This window comes from Chelmon rostratus, chromosome 6 (assembly GCF_017976325.1).
Source record: "Chelmon rostratus isolate fCheRos1 chromosome 6, fCheRos1.pri, whole genome shotgun sequence".
Taxonomy (NCBI): Eukaryota; Metazoa; Chordata; class Actinopteri; order Chaetodontiformes; family Chaetodontidae; genus Chelmon; species Chelmon rostratus.
Window position 1 is genome coordinate 204,983 of NC_055663.1, and position 21,404 is coordinate 226,386.

The 21,404-nt window shown below is 41.5% G+C and overlaps 2 protein-coding genes across 2 annotated transcripts; both read right to left on the reverse strand.

Annotated features, from left to right (window-relative positions):
* Nucleotides 1-2,956: 2,956 nt before the first annotated feature.
* LOC121608203 (probable polypeptide N-acetylgalactosaminyltransferase 8) lies at nucleotides 2,957-10,901 on the reverse strand. Its single transcript, XM_041939385.1, has 11 exons — nucleotides 10,665-10,901; nucleotides 9,401-9,728; nucleotides 9,066-9,232; nucleotides 7,533-7,719; nucleotides 5,820-6,017; nucleotides 5,511-5,625; nucleotides 4,205-4,390; nucleotides 3,924-4,061; nucleotides 3,672-3,764; nucleotides 3,362-3,532; nucleotides 2,957-3,228 (listed from the first exon to the last, which is right to left on the reverse strand). The coding sequence occupies exons 1-11, from the start codon at nucleotides 10,840-10,842 to the stop codon at nucleotides 3,109-3,111; spliced, it is 1,881 nt and encodes a 626-aa protein (XP_041795319.1). The 5' UTR covers nucleotides 10,843-10,901; the 3' UTR covers nucleotides 2,957-3,108.
* Nucleotides 10,902-15,306: 4,405 nt separating this feature from the next.
* On the reverse strand, nucleotides 15,307-20,755 carry ndufa9a (NADH:ubiquinone oxidoreductase subunit A9a). Its single transcript, XM_041939224.1, has 11 exons — nucleotides 20,686-20,755; nucleotides 19,344-19,517; nucleotides 18,751-18,848; nucleotides 18,523-18,614; nucleotides 18,234-18,375; nucleotides 17,964-18,066; nucleotides 17,534-17,604; nucleotides 17,246-17,322; nucleotides 16,154-16,249; nucleotides 15,700-15,766; nucleotides 15,307-15,577 (listed from the first exon to the last, which is right to left on the reverse strand). The coding sequence occupies exons 1-11, from the start codon at nucleotides 20,738-20,740 to the stop codon at nucleotides 15,407-15,409; spliced, it is 1,146 nt and encodes a 381-aa protein (XP_041795158.1). The 5' UTR covers nucleotides 20,741-20,755; the 3' UTR covers nucleotides 15,307-15,406.
* Between the last annotated feature and the right edge of the window lie 649 nt (nucleotides 20,756-21,404).

The window sequence follows — 21,404 nt, forward strand, 5'->3', positions numbered from 1 at the left end:
GTGCCACCACAGAGTCCTCTGGAGAGCCCCCTGTACTCCAAAAGACCCGAATCTCCTCAGCAGATGCAAGAATGACCTGACTTACATAGTACACACATTTATCAGTGTATTGATCTGGTAGCTTTCACTTGTCAAAGCCAGCCTATTCAGAAAAGAACTCAAACACCAACCAGTTTTATAAATCTATTTTATTTGCAAATGGATATATAAACAATGTTCAAATGCAGATCTTTGTCTCAGCACAATGAAGCAAAACTTTGTTGACCTGCATTGAGCTGTGCTGCAAATAAAAAGACTTGAGGACTGTTTTAACTGCCAACTCTCACTGTCTATTAATCCATGAACCAGTCTCAAATATCACCGTTTACACTGGAGGTGTCAATGGTCTCCAGAAGACATTAAGGCTATAGGTTATTATACGGTTCAACAAGCCTTTAGACACCAAGATCCTTTATATGCTCAAAATAATTTAATAATACACACTCAAAAATTAAAACAGTGCCTCAAAGGTGCTATTAGTTCTGCATAAGTGGGACCTTTGTCTGCCATTGATAAACACAATTAAAACACCCAGACAGTAACAATTGTTTAAATAGTGCAGATTCTCAAACTTAAGGTTCAAAAGAAAAGACAATACACCTTTCCACTATAGATATACCAATCCATTTTATGTAACCAAGTACAATTGTTTTTTTGTTTTTGTTTTTTCACAAAATGTGCACAGCAATGAGCTGACAGTCAATGGATGTTGTGGGTATTTTTAAATATAAATGGAAAGTGCTAATGAACGAATGCTTTCATTTACCTTTCATCAAGTTGACTCTTAGAAAGCTAATACAACAGGATTTAAAATGTGTAATTCTTTGATATCAACCAACAACATGAAACCAAATCTGAATTAAATACCATCGTACAGTACATTTAAAATCTGTGGCAACCCTGTCACCTACAAAGAAGAGTTTGTGGAAGGTTGATTGGTTATGAAGTTCTGCACACTGGCTACACTTCTGTACTGCTGAATGTCACTTCAGGCATGCAACCTGATCTTTATCTCATCTCATCTATGAAGCCTTCCATTACTTCCTCTATATGCTGTTTTTATACGTTCATTGGCCTTTATGTCATTTACTTTACTTTTACTTTAACCTTATGATTCACCTTAATGCCTTTCTCTGCATGGAGGGTACTTCTGGAACAGGTGATAATGCACAGTAATACAGAAGTAGATTACTAAAAATAAAATGTATATTCTTAAACGTGATATTCACCCAACAATACCAAAAGAATTGCATAAAAATACAGAATGTAGCAGCATTTGTCACACTCATAATGATTGCATCTCACTAATTATGGTCACTAAAACAAGGTGAAGCTTCAATTTGTAACGTTTGTAGTGCCCCAGGTTTTAATATGAAGAAAATCCAAACATGTACATTAGCTTTATGCTTGGATAGAATATATTTGGTGTCTTTGAGAGGAAAGAATGAAGGGTGGAAAAAATATTGAGAGAGAGACTCATCGATCACAATTCCTTGGTACTTGTACTGAGATACAGACTCAATCTCAGAGCCCTGAACTGTGGTGACAAATGGGAGATTCGGTGGCTTAGATTTTGCATCTGAAAACATCAAGTTTTGTTTAGTCAGCATTCAAAACGAGCTTTAATTCACACAGGGTAATTGTACAGTATTGAAAGCAAGCTGTAGCTGACAAGGAACCTGGTTTCAAGAAGATGCAGAGCTGTATATCACTGTACCATCGGCATAAAAAGGGAAATTTGCATTGGAGTCATTTTGATCGATACTGTTGATATATATAATGAATAGTAGTGGTCCCAGGACTGAGCCCTGGGGAACGCTCTTGGATACAATAAGGGGGGAGAACAAAAGCTGATTTGCATACAGGGGGAATTTCATTTGTGTCCAGGGAGAGAGATCAGAGATGTGTCAAAGGTGGTATGATAGAATTGGCTGCTAGCTTTAAGAGGTCAGGCTCCAGGTCATCACGACCTGCTTTTACCCATGCCATGCTGCGCTCATGCAAGTTGGATGAATCTGAAGCAAACCATGCATTGTTCCAGCCTTTTACTCCGCACTTTGAGGAGAGCATGGTTGTCAACAACTTCAGCAAAAGCACCATAAATCCGTTTCCAGGCATTTAACACTAGCAATTTTCTCCACAGTGAGAAAGACCATGAAAAAACTCTTGTTGCATTAAATGTTTCATGCCACACTGTACAATGATGTGTGGTCTGGTTTTGGGAACGATTAGTATTTGTAACTGTGGCAATGACACATTGGTCACTAATGTTATTTGCAAATACAGAGGCAGCTGTGTATTTATGATGCATTAAAGAGGGTTTGGCACCACTGCCGGCCGAAGGTGTCCTGTAGCAACCAGCGACAGTACTATGGAGAGTTTTAGAGACCTCAAGATCAAGCATTACAAATTTCTTACTCTCTGATGTGGAGAAAGCACATAGCATCATCTAAGATCAGAAGTCCACAGGTTTTTAGTAAAATCCACTGATCTGATTGTTTGATTCCCAAATTGTTAACTCAAAAAACCTTGAGAGTTAGCCTTGTATACATTTAATATGATCAGGACAGTAGTTACATTAGACAAACGGATCTTCAAACATGAAAGGAACGATGAAAGGAACCAATGAGATTTGCTGAACATGAAAGGAACCAATGAGATTTGCTCACTTCTCTCTTGAACCAATGAGATTTGCTCACTTCTCTCTTGTAAATCCTTGGCATTTTTGACAGTCATGCTTCAGTTTAGTATGGTTAGCATCTTTTTAAATAATCTGGACTAAGGTTCCCCGCCCAACCCCCCCAAGGAAAAAAAGGCAGATATATAGTAACATCTGTTAATACAATTGTTTCTAAAACTTAGTTTTTAGGGAAAAGTCAATACATTTCACATAAGATTAACAAAACCAATCCTTTCAGCTTTTCCCATCCCAAATGCATTTCAAACAATACAGGAGTCACAGCAGTGGTCAAATGTCACTGACTTTCTTTTACATTTTACACATTCAGGTGTTGTCATCCGCTGACCTATGAGCAGAGAAGTGAACTTCTCGTTGGTAATACATATACTTCAGAAAGCTTTGATTATATTTTGGATTTCCCATCTTTGGCCTGAGCATTCCTGTATCAGAAGTTGTTTTTTTTTTATTTCCAGACATCTTTTTGTCTCCCTGTTCTTCAGTTCTTTGCCCTAGAAAAGAGAATAAGTGTGTCAAGAGGGCTGATGCAGATCATATAGTTTTGAGACAGCCGCAGTCAATAATTTTAAGCTATTTGAGTCACCCTAAACACATCCACCCTCTAATTTCAAAGTATTGTAGTACCTGAGTGAAATCCCAGTAAATCCCCATGCCTTTCTGCATAGCCTCTTTGCAGTTGTAAAGGCCAGGCTCAGTTTCTTTTTTCCCGGTGTCAGTTAAACAGCGGTTGTCATTGTACTTGTGGGACTTGATGCCGCCAATGTAGAGCTCACCAGTTGCACGATAATAAGTGAACTACAGATACAAAAAAAAAGTTCAGCAAGCACATTGGGCACACCAGGGACAAACAACATTTCCAATTACCATTTTTTACCATAATTTTTCAGAGCCTACAATCATTACTCTTGACAACCACATTTAATGCTTTACTTACTTGGGGTCCATAGAAGAAGCAGTGGAAGGCGATGGGTGTGTGACCTGGCACTGGGCCTTGGTCGATGCACATGTTAGCATCAAGATTCTTCAGCTGTAAGTGGGGAAGTTAATCTTTTTATCACACCCAGTGAAGACTTCTCAACCGCCATGGCAGGTCATCAAACGCAATTTTATGTGTCAATGCATGTGGCACACACCCTGCAGTACTGCCTCTACCACACACACAAAGCACAAGAGAAACTAAACTTACTCCTCCATAGGCAAGTAGGTTGTCCCAGGGATCCAGCTTAGGATACACATTTTCCAGGTACCATTTGAAAGGTTTACAGTTCAACCTTTCTCTGAGTTTTTTCCTCTCTGAGACATCCCCAATGTCAATTCCGTGGTTCTGCAGAGTCAAATAATATGGCATGATTTGTCTGATTTTGTAACTTAAGAAATTCAACTCACCTCACTTTAGTTTAAGATTTAAGAGACAGTAAAAATGCACTCATAACTAACGTTTAATGAGAAAAACTACATTTGAAGCACCTCAAATGGCAAGTTCCAGGCCAAGTTGATGTTGTGTTTGTATTCATCCATCCAGACTTCTGCTACCCTCAGGGCATTTCTTTTCATGGCAGGGCTCAGGTCAGGCATGTAGGGCTTGTGGTACCTTTCTATGTGGGCGATCTTGGAGCATGGAACTACTTCAACACTGCCTCCACAGGTCCACACCTATATGAACAGTGAGTTTAACAGCCAAATAGAGCTAAGAGCTACTATGATGACAATTCTGGGGCAATGCTGCCACTTAAAGGTGGGTGAGTCATTCTAGAGAAAAATGTGATGTATCTGCTCACGCTCTGCTTGCTGTCCATTCTGTGTGTGCAGGGAAACCTTTTTTTTGTACACACCTCTGGCTCTGCAAATGGGAAACAAATTGGCTTGAGCCACACAACACTATTACAGCCAATCAGCAACAGGTGGCATTCGTGCTCATGCACAGGACAGGGGGAAGGGGAGGGGAGATGGGGGGAGCGAGAGGGACGGGGAGTCTGGCGTGCTAATGTGCAATCACATTGTGAAGGAGGAGAGATGGCAACATCAACAATCCTTCTCCAGAAGACTCAACCCACCTTTAACACAGTTTTCAGAGCCCTGTCTGTTCCGGGGAGACCCCTGCTACCCCCCTTACATTACTTTATTTTAACTAAAGGTTCAGAATTCAAACAATATAAAATTTGTCAGGCAACCAGCGGACACTCCAGGTCAAGTCAATGCTCCTGGACAACAAACAGTCCAGCACATCACCCACTTTAAAACCACAACACCACAATGTGTTTAATACTTACAAGAAAACTCAATACAACACGTTACACTCGTTAACTTTAGACATTGTGATAGGTGGATTTTGTTACCTTTGGACACTGCTAGGCTAGTCACCTTTCAAAAAAGCGAATAAGCATATTTTGCAACTTCTATTTTAAGGGATATTACTATTGGCCAATTTTCTTTTGTAGAGAGTATGGCTTTCAAACAGCTCTAGCAGCTAATGCTAACAGGAGCATCAACTGACTCTGCAGGTAAAGTGTGTTTACACGGTGTGCGCCCATCAGAGTAAGTTATATACAAATATCCAACAGGTTAGCTAGCCCTGCACATCTGTTTATATTAGGCTAATATGAGACTGGAAGCAAGATATCACGGCAGCAATGATTTTATCCTCTTTCTCAATGATTGTGAGGTAAACACTTCAACAGTGAGAGGGAAATCAGGATCTGTTCCCTTTCTTTGCTGGCCTGGGGTTGCATCATCAGGTTTAGGATTTGATGTTAGGTAGGTGGGGATTACTCACGCGAATTCCCAGCTCAACATTTTCTCCGCCGTACACTTTCATTCCTTCATCGAGGAGTCCAATTTCTCCTAGAAACTTCCTTTCAGCGACAAGGATTCCCATGACGGATGGACTCCTGAAGTGAGGAACATGTTTTTACTGCTGTATCATTGAAAACATATTGTACAAGGAAAATCAGCATTACCATAGAAGTGAAACCAATTCATCACCAAGAACACCTAATCCAAAATGAAGTTAATAAGACATGGTGGTCTTTATTTAACACATCTGTAATTCACAGCAAGACTGATGGATTTCACTTTAACTTACTTTCCAGGCAATGAGCTGTCATTGAGTTTGTAATACTCAGGTGTAAAACCCTCATACATGCACCATAAAGCCCAGTCGAAGGCGTGTGCCGCTGGAAGGTACTGAATAACCTTGAGGTCATCAAAGTTGACTCTGTCAAACACGGGGGACGCCACCACTGTTCGGTCAGCTTTGATCTGTGTCAGCAGGGGTTCAGCCCTGCATGGGGGGGGGGGGGACACATCACTGCAACAAACTGTGTCATTGTCATTTACTACATTTTCTCATCGCTTTTTGCTAAATGACTGTAATTGATCAATGGGAGCTGGTGTGTGTTGCGATCTGTGCCCCTTTATTACCTTAACATCTGCTGAGATTACGCTCGCTAAACAGGCGGTGCACACCAAACCTGTTCGTTCTGAATGCTTTAATCTCCCTCCAGTCCTTGTAAATTAAAAGTGAGAGCTGTGTCCATATTCTGAGTCTAAGTTAAACCCTTTTCAGTGGATGCTCTGCCCTGTCTCCCATCCTGTTTGTGATATTCATGGACAGTATTTCAAGGCTCAGCCAGGACTAGAAGAAGGTCCAGTTTGGGAACCTCAGAACTGCGTCTCTGCCTTTTGCAGATAATGCGGTTCTGTTGGCTTCATCAGACTGATCTTCAGCACTCACAGCAAATTTGTACCGGAATGTGAAGCCATTGTTCTCTTGGGGAAAACACAGGACTGCTCCCTCCCACTTGGGAGCAAGTTGCTACACAGAGGGAGTTTAAGTATCTCAGGATGTTGTTCACGAATGATGGAAAAATGGTGCATGAGATGGACAGGCAGGTTGGTGTGGCATCAGCAGTAATGCAGGCTTTGTACTGGTGAAAAGGGAGCTGAACAATAAGGCAAACCTTTCAATTTACCAGTCAATCTACGTTCCAAACCTCACCTATGGTCATGAGCTGTGGGTCGTGACTGAAAGAATGAGATCAGATATGAGAACTGAATTAATTAAGTTTCCTCCATAGGGTGGCAGGGCTCAGGCTTAGAGATGAGGGTGAGGAGCTTGGTTGGGAATAGACCGTTTGACTGTGCTGCCACTGTGGCCTGACCCCAGAGAAGTGGGAGAAAATGGATGGATGAGTATCCAAATAAGGGTTAGGGTTTTTTTGCTCAAGCACAATTGCAAAATCAGCTTCCACACTATTGCACTCAGTTGCTCCTTCACAAAACAGTCTCTGATTAGAAGGTTTCTGAGCAGTACTCGCCCCTCCCTCATTACCTCAAAGCATTTGTGCAACACCTTTAAGCCCCGACCGCCCCAGTGGAGGCGCTCAGAGACCAGCAGACTAGACTGTGGTTGTACTCTTAAGTTGCGAAAGGGAGTAAACAGGGCGTTCCTGAAAAGGACCATTACTCTCAGTACAACTATCATGGTTTAACAAACGCTAAAATGAGAAGCAAGCTAACTTTGACATTACCAGAGTTAGTTTATACTGTGTAGTGGTGCGGCTACTTCTGTGTAAACAGTGCAGATATACTAAACAATGTTCTGTTGTCAGAGCTGGAGGTAAGATTGTGAATTTATGCATAAAATTTGATTTGAAAAAACTGAACTTCAGGGAGACATGGCCGCAACTACAACGTAATATACGTTATAATGTTAAAGACTACTAATAGCACATTTTAAATGTAATCAAATATTACACACCAGTGCATGAAAGGATTTATCTTGCTTCATTCTTACCACATCTCATGAACTTCGATGTGTGCATCCAGGATAGCTACCACATCTGCTGTAGCAGCCCTCCACCCAGACGCCCTGGCGTAGGCAAGGCCCCGCTGCTTGTTGTGCCTCACTCTTGCAATACGGACATTTGGGTTCTGCTGCTCAAGTGCCGTCACGTAAATGTCAAGGTCCCCCTTCAGGTCCTCTGAATTGAAAAGAGAAAGTGGTCATGCGTTTTGATGTAACGGGAGGACATGCTGGTTTTTTACTATAGCAAGTTTAGATGAACCCTCACACTGATTACCCATAATGCAAAGCAGACAGAGATGGAGCCACAGTTCTGATCACAGACATGACTCACACTTTAGTTTATTTTGTGACTGTGTCACTTGTAGCCTGTGACGTTGCACTGATTGCACTTTACTGAAAATGCTTCTGATGTTTTATTCACCCATGTAGGCCAAGCTAAGTTAGTGTGGACAAAACAATTGAAAGACACCTCTTGCAATTCAGTACCATCACCTTTTACAGCCTTGAAATGACTTAATGTGTGGCCATTGTATTGCACTGTACAGGGGTTTATGTGCTCTTCAACATATTGGAGAAATATGCCTTTGAGTTAGGTAAAATTAATTCATACCATTTTCAAGTCTGTGTAGTAAATACAAGGCTACTGCCAGGACCTGGATAGCTAAACATAAATAACAGAAACATCTTGCCTGCCTCTGTTCAAAGGTAACAAAATCCACCAACTAGCACTTCTAAAGTGCACCAATAGATGTTATATCTAATTTGTTAAATGCATCTGATAACCATAGTGTTAAAATTGCAAGCAGGCAACAAGCAAAGAGCAGCCGTCCAGAGAAGCAGTCCAGCACATGCATTCCCTTAAACCAAGAAATTGTTGTTTTTACACTAGTTTTTGCACAGATAAAACAAGGTATAACACGTTCATTAGTGAGCTTTGGCTGTGCTTCAAGCTCTGTCCAGTTCCAAATATGAAAGTTGTGTCTTCACGTCCTAACTGTTCGCTGGACAGTGAATAAACATATTTGACGAAATGCATTCAGGGAGAAGGCTCCCTGAGAGAAGCACACACATATTAATACAAAACAGCTGGTATGCATCAAACAGCCTAGATTAGAGCCTCACAGTATCCACAAAAAGGACTGAAAGAACATCTATTTCAAAGAATGCTCAAAACCCAAACTGCTCTAGGATGTTATGCTTCATATGGGGTCTCATCACAATCAAAGAACAAAATGTGTACCTGGTGTGTGACAGAGCTGTGCTCTGTATCTCTTGCTGTGTAAATATGAAATCTCAACTTAACATATCACCACTGAAATGTCACTGTATTGTGACTGTAGCGGGTTGTTACCCACACGTTTGAACAAAACCTTGATGTGGGAACATGAGCAGCAATCTGCACAATGAAAGTTTTTCACCTCCTCCTGCCTCCCAGTTAACTGTGTAGCCTGTAAATCCTAAAGGAGCTTTTGTTTATCACTCGCGGGTTTGCACAATCTGATCCTTTTGCAACCAACCAACCATTAGAGCTATTGTCATCGACCATTATTATCTCCTTGAGCAGGTTTTTAGGGGTGCGGTCGATGATGCTGCGCAGGGCCCTTTTGATGATAGACAGGGCCTCGTTCAGGTAGATCAGCACCACGCCGAGACTTGGCAGGTCCTTTGGGTAGCTCTTTTTCAAACACCTATTCAAAAACAGAAGGACGTCTTTTGCATCAGTAAGCTGTGGAAATGCTTTATCTAAAGACAAGCCGTGTGGACAGCAAGGTGGAGGATAGATGCAGCAAACAGTGAGCTTGGTGCAGTCTGTGAGGGACAGAGGAATGACAGGAAAACTATCATGAAAGCTGTACCTTGGATCCCTGGTTTCTGGAAGAGCTCGATCTAGAGGAAGGTGGTCGCTGAGAAAAACGTTGTATCCATAGTTCTCAAACAAACCCTGCGCCTCTCTTTGGTCGTCCTCAGAGAGATTCTCCCCCCACTCCTTGAACAGGGCAGAGTGGGGGAACAGCTTGTTGGACTTTTTCTCTCTGGGAGCGTCCTTTTTGTCCTGGATCTTTGCTTCAGGTTGCTTTTGGACGGGCGACCGTTCCACCTCTGCTTTTCTCTCTCTGGCTCGGTTCTCTTCGAGCATTTTGTGCATGGCATCCTGCTTTTTCCCAAAAGCGCTGAGTAGATTGGCTTGACAAATTTGAGACCAAGGATGACATGGAGAGAGCAAGATGAGCTGGAGGCATGGTCATTTTTTTGCAGAAAATACTAGATTAGATGTAAATAATAGGGCTAATCATCATAATCAAGGAATTGTATTCTAAATCAAAATAAATCATTTAGAGATGAATGTTCTCTGGATTAATTCACCTAAAGATAACATTTTATTGATACTTGAATTTAGTGTTACAGCAGCACAAAAAACAGTAATAAAAATAATTAAAATAATCTATATTATGAAATCTGAAATATTATGCAGAGAAAATGGACTGAATAACTCTGAAATGTTGCACTAATGATGACATTTCACATCCATTATGAACAGAGAGGAAACCTGAAGAAAAGAAGTTTCCTCAGAAGCCATCGTCACCGAGCATTTGACTTTCTCTAAACGAGTAAACTGGTGACACACATCTTTAACAGCACACGGTGCCTCAGAGGAACTTGTGTTTCAGTAAACGAATATTAAATCCTTCCACTCTCTAACAGTGTCACACACACACACACACACACACACACACACACACACACACACACACACACACACACAGTAACCTGCGTGCAAACTGCTCCTCTGCAGCAGAGAGATCACTGATTGGCTCAACTTGGGGGCAGCCTTGTGATCGGAAGGTCGCCGGTTCGATTCCCCCACCGGACTGGCAGGAAAATTTGGGTGTGGTGGAGTATCCCCTCCCCCCTCCATTAGCCGGCTGATGTGCCCTTGAGCAAGGCACCTCACCCCCCAGTATGCTCCCCGGGCGCCTGATGCGGCAGCCCACTGCTCCTGTGTGTTTCACTGCATGTTGCATTTGTGTGTTTCATGGGTGAAATGCAGAGAAGTAATTTCCCAGTTTGGGATTAATAACATAAATAAAATAAAAATAAATAAATTAATTAAAAACTCACAGAGGTTGCCGATGCTTGCTTCCAGGTCAGAGAAGGTCCGGATCATGCGCTGTGTGTCCAGCTCCTTGTCATCCGCCACTGCATCCTCTAACCCGCTCTTCAGGAACAAGCCGACGCCGCAGACGAGTCCGATCCCCGCCAGAACGAGGGCCTGCCGCTTTAACCACATCGCCCTCATGCTGATAGCCCGCCGACCGCCCCCCCACAGAGAGAGCAGAACCCCTCACGGTACCCGCACCCAGCCCGCTCAGATCACTGGACCGACGGCTGGCGAGCTGCTTCCTCCATGCTCAGACTTCCAGACGGGGACTAACGCGATGCTTCGTTTGAGGGCACGCCAGGTAAGCCCTGTCCCTCCTCACCTGGCGGGACATATTAGGCGCAGGTGTTCCCAATTAGTGGGCGTAATGACGTCATGAGGTCACATGCGCACTAACCAGAGAGACAGTCCCATGTTTTTTCTTAGCAACAGTGAATGTAATGATACATAGCAGCTTACTTTTCACAGTAAATGTGACAATGCTATGCTGATATTATTAATAGGTGTAATGTTTACCCTGTTAATCTTCTGCAATCGCTAAAGTCATCAAGATTCATCCCCTGAAACTTGACACACAGAAATGGTGCGAGGGGAAAAGCTGGATGATGGTCAAAGTCGGTAGGATTCATCCTCTGGAGACCATGAACGTTTGTAGCTGAAACATTTCACAGCAAATCCTTCTAACAGGCTCACGGTTTGGATGTTTCAGTCTGCACCGAAGTGGGAAGACAACAAGGAAGAACAAGCAAGACCGGGCATCAAAGTGGAAGTTCCCTTTGGAAACAGTGCTGAATAATAAACCTTCCTCACAGCAGACATTCTGAAACGTCCACACAGTGTCACTAATCATATTATTAAACCTACCAGTGCTAACACACCTGAAAACATACAGAAGCCATGCTATCAAAATACACCTCTGTTTTTCTTGCTATGACAAATAAAAATGTGTGTGTCAAAGAAAAAGTCTTCAGTGTTACTCCAGATGAAGCAGTTTAATACTGGAGCTACACGCGCTGATTAGGTGGTGTTGAATTCATTGACACCACAAATGATGGGTGTTGCATTTGGGCTTGCCACTTCAAGAAAGTCTGGATGGTTGATGGCATTGTGTGCTGCTGACGTCAGGTGTGGTTGCTTGCATCATATAAGACAAAAAATGATTGGAAGCGAACAGCCTTTCTGGGTCAGGTTACACAATGTGCACAACATGACACAACATATCATTCAAAAATAGGCAACACAATAACACCAAATCTGACCTGACTAAAAACATTTGTTGGAAATGGCTGAGGCTTCTTCACACAGTACGGTTTCTGTCTGTGTTTGGATTTAGCACACTTCAATGGGCGACAGCCCAACCCTGCTCACACTGATCACACGGAAAAGGCCTGGCCTTACAAAAATTCAAACAAGGGAGAGAGTTTACGAGAGGGTTGCATAGATGCTTGTGACTCAATAATATTTGAAAGCACCTGTGTGTGGGATGTGACCACTTATGACTCCTCTGAGCAGCATCTGAAAAGACACCCGACCGGATTATTCAAAGTGTCCCTGTACACAGGTCTGAACAAAATATTACCACGATTGTTGCCAGCTAAAGACTTACTGTACCTGTTTGTAGTCCTGGTGCATGTGTGGCTGGTTTAGTTTTTCCAGCCATCATTCCTGCAGAATGGGAGTTCAACCAGAGCCCAGATCAGCCTGCCAGCAGTTACTGTTCTATCTGTGAAGAGGACAAGATCTGATTTAAATAGATGATTTCTTCATTTTAGTATCAGTTTTTCCATCTGATTTATCAGATTGCCTGTGGCAGCTGGAAGTGGCATTCATACAGGATGGGAATGTTTCCTGGAATAAGTGCTAAATTTAGCATGTCAGTGAACGTAGAATTCATTTAATGCTATTTTGAATTGATTGTGTAAATATTTCAGGCTCACTAACACTATACACAAAAATATGAATTGTTGCATCAACAAATAAAAAAAAACACTCCTCGTAGCATAACCCCTGTGGTTATCCCATGTGTTGGAAAAACATTGTCCAGTTACTACTTGAAAGATTTGCATTTCAGCTTTTTTCTGAGTTTCGGCAATCCATGGTTCTGTGTGTCATATGTCGTATCAGAAGGTGCATGAACAATGCAAACGTTCGGTATAATCTTCATCTAAACTGGCTCTGCTGGCAGCTTTTTATGTGACGTTGACTGTAAAACACAGTTACATGGATTCCAGCTATCATTCATTTGTGTATTTAGCCATATTTTGGTGAATTTATTAGGGGTTTTAAACATAATGAGCATATTGATGGATGGTGGAGAAGTGGAGAGTCATGTAGTTTTATAAGTTTCTATTCTGATGCCTTTTTCCAGCCATGACAAGTTGCTACCACTGGATCACAGCCAAACTGTAATGGATAAGAGTACGGTGGAAGATCATTGAACAGTCACTGAATACAGGAAAACATGGGAAAAGAGGTACCAGCTAGCAAAGCATGATACTCCTGGGCGTATACTGTTGATTGCAATGTGTCTTCAAAACACGTGATGACCAGGAGGCGCATTATTTCTGTCAGACTTAATAAGCAGTTTGAACCAGCTGAGGTGTGACTCAACAAGCTGAACAACTTTTCCCAACAGCTAGTGTGTCATTACACAGTAGATCCATAGAGATAAAAATATGATGGTTCACTATGCTAAAATTAGAGACGCCAGCTCTCATCAGCATTTCATTAATACAGGGTCTTGCTAATTTAGTTAGCTTCTGTATAAAATACTATTGTACTTCTCGTAGAACTAATCTCCTGGAGCATAAATCATTGTGTCCGCTTTAGGAGGAAGGATCCAGGCAATGAAAATATTTTCTTGTTATGATCCAACAAAATATCTGCAACTCTCAAGGCATTTCTCGTCATGGCAGGGTTTATGTGCCCTCTCACCCTGAGCTATCCTGGAGCGAGGCACAACCTCTCCACTTCCTCCACACGGCCACAGCTGAGCGCTCGAGACACAGATGGCCGTTAGTGGTGACACAAACCTTCAACCTTTAGTAATTTAAATGATTGTGAATCATGTTAAATTCCTATTACATAATAGTTTTGGCTACTGACACGAATATCAAAATCAACAGTTTCTCCACCATAAACTTTCATTCCACCGTCAAGCCCTTCGGTTTCTTCAAGGAAGCCTCTGTTGCTGCAAAGATCCTTAACCTATTAGACATCACAACATGAGACACAGGACTGGAAGGTAGAATATCAGATTTTCCTCTAATCCTACTTTGAATGTGTAAACACAAGTGCTTCATCAGATCTAAAATAGCTTGATGCTCCTAAGTGTTTACAGGTACATTGTAGGATCAAAGTCACAACGAACAACCAGTCCCTGAGGAGAACTCTCAAACTCCAAAGCTCTTCTATGTGAGGGTGTGACTTAATCGTCCCAATCACAGGAATCTGACTGAGGGAAATATTACATGTTCCACTGGCATCCCAGGCTGTGATTCATCCATTATCTTTAACCGCTCTGGGCTGAAATACTCATACATGCACCACAAAGCCCAGTCAAAGTGAAGATGGGTTATATCTTTCTACACACAGGTCTTTAAATGAACCTTATCAAGCTCAGGGGACACCACCACTGTCCTGCCAGCTTTGATCCGGGCCAGCAAAGCTTCCGCCCTGGAAAGGACACAAAAATGAAACAGGACAACAACCTCAGTCGGAGCTGAAATGATGATGATGATCTTAATGATGTACATTAAGAGTAAAAAAGGTACAACTATTCTGGCTTGATGTCTTCATTGTGGTTTCTGTGGAAGGATCACATCAATGTCATACTGTCTGCTGTAAAGTCTTCTATCAGCTATCTATCATTAGCCTAAAATCAGTTCTCAGTTGTTTAATTACTAGTAAAAATCAAGAGAATGGTTTAATGAGGCTGACATAAGAACACGTCAACACACTGCTTTTAAAGAAAACTAAAATATCTAGATATGGCCTAGTGGTACCTCGAGGTTGAACAGGGGAAATTTCACACTTCAAGCTGACAATATAACTTTCAAAATACACTTTGGTGCTCCCTGTGGCTGAAAAGCCTACTGACTCCTTTGATGTTCTGTTTCACATTAAATCACAGCAATGTAATTAGGATCCAAATTATGAGTATCTTCAGCATCAACGACAACCTAGGTTCTGTGGACCACTGTCTATTACTTGCACTGCTGAATTAGTTAATTACTGGCAACATAATTGTACAGTGTACACATATCATTGTATTTAGTCCATTTTAATTCTTGTATAGTTTGTTTTTTTGCTTTTGTTAGGTTTATGTGTTTTCTTTTGGGATTGGTTAAGTACTCTATTAGCATTTCACATTTGAACTCTATTTTTCCTTATTTGTTTTTGCAAAACACTCTTCTCAACTGTATTGAGGTCTGAACCTAGTCATGACCCCTCCTGCCCGACCGAGGACATTAACATCCAATGGGGAGTCATGAAGAACTAGAAAGTATTCTTACTTTCTACAGACACTGTAATGGTAAAGTCATGTCTAATGAAAACAAAATGCTACAAACAAAAACACTCAAAACAAGAGAACCCTTAGAGGACATTTTTTTTTATTTATGTACAGAATATAGTTAAACAGCAATTCAAGGTACTGGCGTCCTCTGGCTGCCCATGTGATGTTGGGAAGTTGCTGGGTTGTTCAATAGTTGACAGTCTTGGCTGGCTTTGCCTCATCCAGGTCAGCTTCCAGGTAACGGAATCGGCGGTGGCGGCGCAGAACCTCAATGGCCCTTTGCTCTACAGTGGAAGGAGTGATACCAAGATCCTCCAGACCAGGAAGTCCTGGGTACTTCATGTCTGTTGTGTGAAACTGGAAATAAAAGTGCAGTACAGAATTCTTATTGGTTGTGTTGGCTGTAGAGGCTCCACAGTTGGTGGTGCAATTCTCAAAACCTCTAGTTTAAAGTTATACCAAAATCTTGGTATTCTCACCCTTTCCACTTTGTCTGGGGTTGTCCAGGGCTCAAATGGGTTCAATGCGAAAAACTGAGCAACAAGGCTGAAAAGAAAAAACAGAATCTATCACATGACCGCACAGTGGTATATAACAACTGCAAACAAGAGACCCTGGGACAGTTTTTCATTAACAGTGTCTCTGTAGTGTAGAGGAATATTTTGATGGGTTTCGATGTTTGTATAATACGTTACGTCAGCACATGTACACCACCAACATAAGGCAACATATGCAATAAGATGTGTGAGAAACAACTCTAGACACTACCCAAACCCAAGGGAGTTATTGTGGCACACATGGGTGTAGACCTGGCAACCTTTCAACTATTCTGTTTTTAGAAACATGCCTTTGGTGTGGCTGAATGCTCGAGCTGGTTTCATGACAGATGATTTGCCTCTGGAAAATGTTGAAATTCATATTTAAAGCACTTACTGAAAGAGTGGGCGGGGAAGGGGGTAGGGCACAAAAGGCCTGTGTGCCACTGCGTAGATGTACTCTACCAGGTCATGAAGGAGGTAACGGTTGGGACTAGACAAAAAGACAAAACAAGACAAAAACAAATTATAAAAGGTGCAGCGCCACCATCAGGTCAGTTGGAATCATATTTCTTGGGAAGCACTCGCACATCTTTTCCAGTTATGGGGCCAAGTTTATGTGTCTACCTCATTCAAGCTCACTGCAATTTGAGTTCTTCCTGCATGATAATAACAACAACAACAACAACAACAACACCACCACCACCACAAATAAATTGGTGCAAACACAGTAGGGTTCTGCCCCTTTTTGGCTTGAACGTAATTTTCATGTCAGCCATTGAGTTCTACCTTCACATACCCACAGTGTTGTGGACACTGTCTCCTACATAAGTTACTGTCTTGGCTGAAACAGGCAGTTCAGAGTCACCATGGGCACCCTGCTCTCAAACACCATCATATCTGTGTACTCATCAATAACCAAATTTTACTGAATGCAAATGAAAGTAAGTTAGTGCCTACACCATAAGACAACCTCACAACTTCACTGCCACTTCACTTGTCCAACAGTGTGTAGAAATCTAGTTTCTCTCATCTTTGTGGCAATTAGGCTCCATAAATCTGTTATTATTGGCTGTCACTGAACAATTTTAGAGTAAGACCTCTGCAATGGGATACCAGGTCATGAAGGAGGTAACGTTTGGGACAATATGAGAAAACAAGACAAAAACAAAGGTGAGTTTTCATCATGTAAACTTGTGTTCACATGTGATACAAATCCAGAGCACGAACCACTGACCAACACACTGTCAACACTCAAAGTTTGCATACACACATAGTTAAAAAAAACCACAATACATTTTCATGTCTGTAAAAGCAACATTCTGTAAACTGTACCCATGACTTCATCTTCACAGTCTTGCTCAGTACAAATCAAGGCTATCATGACTTTCAAAATCTTTGCTATGAATCTACTTGTGCTTTATGTGTCCAAACTGTTGTCAAATTTCAGTATTTGCTGATCTGCTAGGCACAGCTTTCCACAACTTACCCAACTAATGCATATGTCTTTCCATTAGCATCAGGGTCTCTGATAGCATTGATAATGGCCTTGGCAACATCCACCACCTGAGGGCGAAAAGAGGCAGTTTAGGTGGGTTCACTTGATAAAGTAAGCAGTATCTGTTGTACTCACAAACATGGCTTCATTGTAAACAACCACACAAAGTGACAGGATGTTATTATGACCAGCCACACTGCCATTTAAATTTGAGAAATGGACGTTTAAATTTGCAATAAGGGAAAGTATTAGAACAGCTGCATCCTTTTAAAAACCTACATGAACAGGCTGCTTCACAGTCTTCTTCCCCAGGGATAAGAGTGGAACAGCACTGCCAAACCAGCGCATGTCTGAAAAAGGATTAAAGCCACACAAAAAATTTGAGCGAGTTAGCTGGCCAGCTGGACAAGGACATTCTCAATATTGTGAAAAGATGAAGTAGTCAAAAGAAATTTAGCCCCTCTTGTGCTTGTAGAAGTTAATGAAGAGACGACAGAGCATTAAATACACCATATACTGTGTCACATTCCCATCACTCAGGGCCTGCCAGGTCCGTATACTAGTGTGCCCTCACACTATGACCACTTTTATAGTTTGTTTCTCACACACACGCGCACACGCGCGCACACACACACACACACACACACACACACACACACACACACACACACACACACACACACACACACACACACACACACAGTCTTACTTGCGTAATGGTTGAAGAATTTGTCCTCTCTCCCAAAGATCTCAGAGGGTTTCATGATGATGGCGTCAGGAAACTCATCTCTCACTGCAGTCTCTCCGACAGCCTGTGAAGGTACATTATACACACCTATTAATACATTTATACAGATGAAACTTCTTTACCCTTCAATGTATGCTGTCTTTAACATGTATATACTGTGCAACAGAGGCACAGATACACTAGTCTGACTGAGACAAGAGATGCGCAGTGTGTGGAGAAACAGCCCTCTACCTTGTTCCTCAGGTATTTGGACGGGCTGCGTATGTCAGCGTTGAGGTGAGACATGTGGACGAACTTTGAGATGCCGGCCTCTCTCGCTGCCTTGGCAATCTGCTGAGGGATGGACACGAAGACATCCTCAAAGCGATAGTTCCTTTACAAAAAAAGAGGAAAATACTTGCATGTGAATGCTGTTTCCAGACCTACATCTCCAAGCCATCTTTAAATTAAAATTCTGTTTCATGTGCACAACATAATATAACATAAATCAGATGCTTTAAGTCATTTTTCCTGTCCATACTTCGTCTCCCACTCTCTGCCCACCAGGTTGATGACAACATTAGAGTGTTCCATAGCCCGTTTGATCGAGTCTTTGTTCCTGGCATCCCACTCCTGCAGCAAGAAAGAACAGTGACAATACATTTGATTTAAGCCTCTAAATGCATAAGTACATGAAGATTTAAGATTCCACCATCCATCAGTGTTGCAACATTTCTGCAAGGTGCCTGTGTGCCTGCATGCACCTTACCAGGAAAATGATTTGTCCAAGATCACCCATGGGCCTGAAGTACATGAGGTCATACTGATCATTGCGGTGAGGGATTACAATCTGAGAGCCAATCCGACCTGCAAAACATCAGTACATAAAATTCTGGGTTCAAGCTCTATTGCACTCAAGCAGCTCAATGCACCAAAATTGGCAAAATGCTTCAGTAGGCCTTTCCCCAACCACGGCCTGAAGATATCAGATTAGATTTATGATGACTGGACAAATTGTTGATGAGTTATGTCCATGTTATTTGACCAACCTTGCATATTTCTAATAGAAATGTGTGTCTCAGTTCCCAGATGCAACATTTCACCCTAACAGGTTCTACTGCTGTTAGTGTTTTTCAAAAAAATGAAATTGCTGGAAAAACACTGTCTCCTACATAAGTTACTGTCTTGGCTGAAACAGGCTGTTCAGAGTCACCATGGGCATCCTGCTCTCAAACACCATCATATCTGTGTACCCATCAATAACCAAATTTTACTGAATGCAAATGAAAGTAAGTTTGTGGCTACACCATAAGACAATCTCACAACTTCACAGCAGTATTTAGGCTACCATTTTGAACTCACCCAGTCGATTGACCACATATCGACCCAAAAAACCTGTGGCGCCAAACACTGTTGCCGCTATTCCACTGGAGGAGGAGCGTCCTCCTTTCCCTTTGGGGATGACAGCATGGTGCAGCTTCCTCTGCTGGACTGAGGCGACAGAGGCAGCTGAAAATACAGCAGGAGAGCAGCTACCTGAGAGGAGAGGAACACAGGCAGGGTTTGATCAGCATTATTAGTTGCCAGTAGCCAATTCCTTAGGTACACCTAGCTAAAAATAAAAAAGCAGCAGATCCTTCTTTCATGATGGTTAAAATGTTTTTTATGTTCTTTATAGACATTTGTGGTCCTCATGAATTGTATGCCATCATACTGAAAGGTGTTACTAATGCTTAGTTTAACTTTACCTTGATGATACAAATAGGGTGGACAGATATTAGAAACACTTCAGTATACAACTCACAAAACAATACAATCCCACATCACCACAAACTACAGCCTCAAAAGAGACCAGTTGAATCAACAGCTCTCTAAAACTGTAAACTTTTGTCTGCATTAACTGATTGTTAATGGCAACTCGTCCTTTATTTAATTACATTGTATTTTATTCTGTCTTTACGTACTACAAACTAGATGTAGACTAATAGCGAAGACATTGCTAACTGTCACAACTATCACAACAAATGAGCAAGAAGGCATCTTAAAGGGCTGGATGCTTCCTCACGAATAATTCAATTCTTAACAAATATTTATATATGTATGTATGTAAACAGCTGATGTGAACTCCATGGCAGGCAGAAAATAAAACTAGCTAACTAGCTAGCTATTACTACTAGCTGTCACTGTACAGACGCTTGTTAGTGCTAACATTGCTATTTACTACGCTCGTAAATAAATAGATCACAGAGTGACACAATGATACATGACAAACTCCTGTCATGTTTTTCATAATAACCACCATGCGTGATGTTAATTTCTGTAACGTTACAAATGATAAAACCTCAAGTGTTTGGAGCCAGTGTACACACACCACGTCACAGCAGCCCACTGGAAATGATTATGGCTAAAGCTCATAGCATTGTCCTTCATTTATTAACGCTTATCCACAAAGTGATGTGGGGGTGACATTGTCAGGTAGCTGAAATTACAATTATTCAAAGGTCCAAATATGAGTTACTAGCTAGCTAAGCCTTTAGCAAGCAGGTGACTAGCCGAGCCTATTAGCAAGGTCACTCGAACTGAACGTGTGGTCTAACTATGAGCCGATGTACAGATGACATATGTGTAAATATCTGAAATCACAACATTATACACTAAAATGTTCATATAATTATGAAATGTCTATTGTTTTGACATTACTCACCTGAAAACTTTGGAAGGACACCCGCAGGACGGCTAACCAGCGCCAGGGTCGCCATCTTTCCGACTACGGCATAACGTTTGGGCCAAAATACTTGCACGCCAATTGCGCGATATTGGTTCAGTGAGCCGGTGCGCAGGGCACACGCAAAACAAAATGTAACAGTAATAAAGATGTGGTCTTACAACACAAAACATATCCAGAAAGTTTGTATGTTACTATGCAGACACAAGTCTCTGAATGCAACCGCAAATTTAACAATATAAACGCTTTCCAATGAAAATTTTTCAGGCAGCAGCATTATCAATGTGCAACATGTAGCCAGGAACAGTTGGACTGTTGGTCGTGGGAAGTGTATATGCTTACAACACAGAATCAGATTTAGCACGGTTGGCAGATGAAATGTTTTGTAATTGTATGCCCACGATATTTTAGGATATGCCGAGTATATAAAATAAGTATTAAAATCAGTTCATGCATAAAAGCTTATTTCATAGGCTTTAAATCCTGAATTGACTATTGAAATAAACACAAATATATAATCTTAGTCTTGCTCTTAGTATATAATTTTTCTCTTCATAAAAATTGTAATAACTCAAATTAATCACTCCCATTGTGGGTGGTGAGATTCATTTTGTTGACCACACCTGTCTCGTACACACAAGTATATGATATGTGATGTAAAAAGGAGTGCATTTCATTCATTTGTATTGTTATCAAAG

Excerpts from the sequence above, each read along its gene's own strand:
- LOC121608203 (XM_041939385.1), bottom strand. The coding sequence starts at position 10,842 with ATGAGGGCGATGTGGTTAAAGCGGCAGGCCCTCGTTCTGGCGGGGATC. Across the intron at positions 6,018-7,532 it reads ATCGAAGTTCATGAGATGTG|GGCTGAACCCCTGCTGACAC; the intron begins GTAAGAATGAAG and ends CCCCCCATGCAG. Across the intron at positions 3,765-3,923 it reads ACCTACTTGCCTATGGAGGA|CTGAAGAATCTTGATGCTAA; the intron begins GTAAGTTTAGTT and ends CCCCACTTACAG.
- ndufa9a (XM_041939224.1), bottom strand. The coding sequence starts at position 20,740 with ATGGCGACCCTGGCGCTGGTTAGCCGTCCTGCGGGTGTCCTTCCAAAG. Across the intron at positions 18,849-19,343 it reads ATATGTGGTCAATCGACTGG|GTCGGATTGGCTCTCAGATT; the intron begins GTGAGTTCAAAA and ends GATGTTTTGCAG. Across the intron at positions 17,605-17,963 it reads ATTCTTCAACCATTACGCAA|ACATGCGCTGGTTTGGCAGT; the intron begins GTAAGACTGTGT and ends ATCCTTTTTCAG.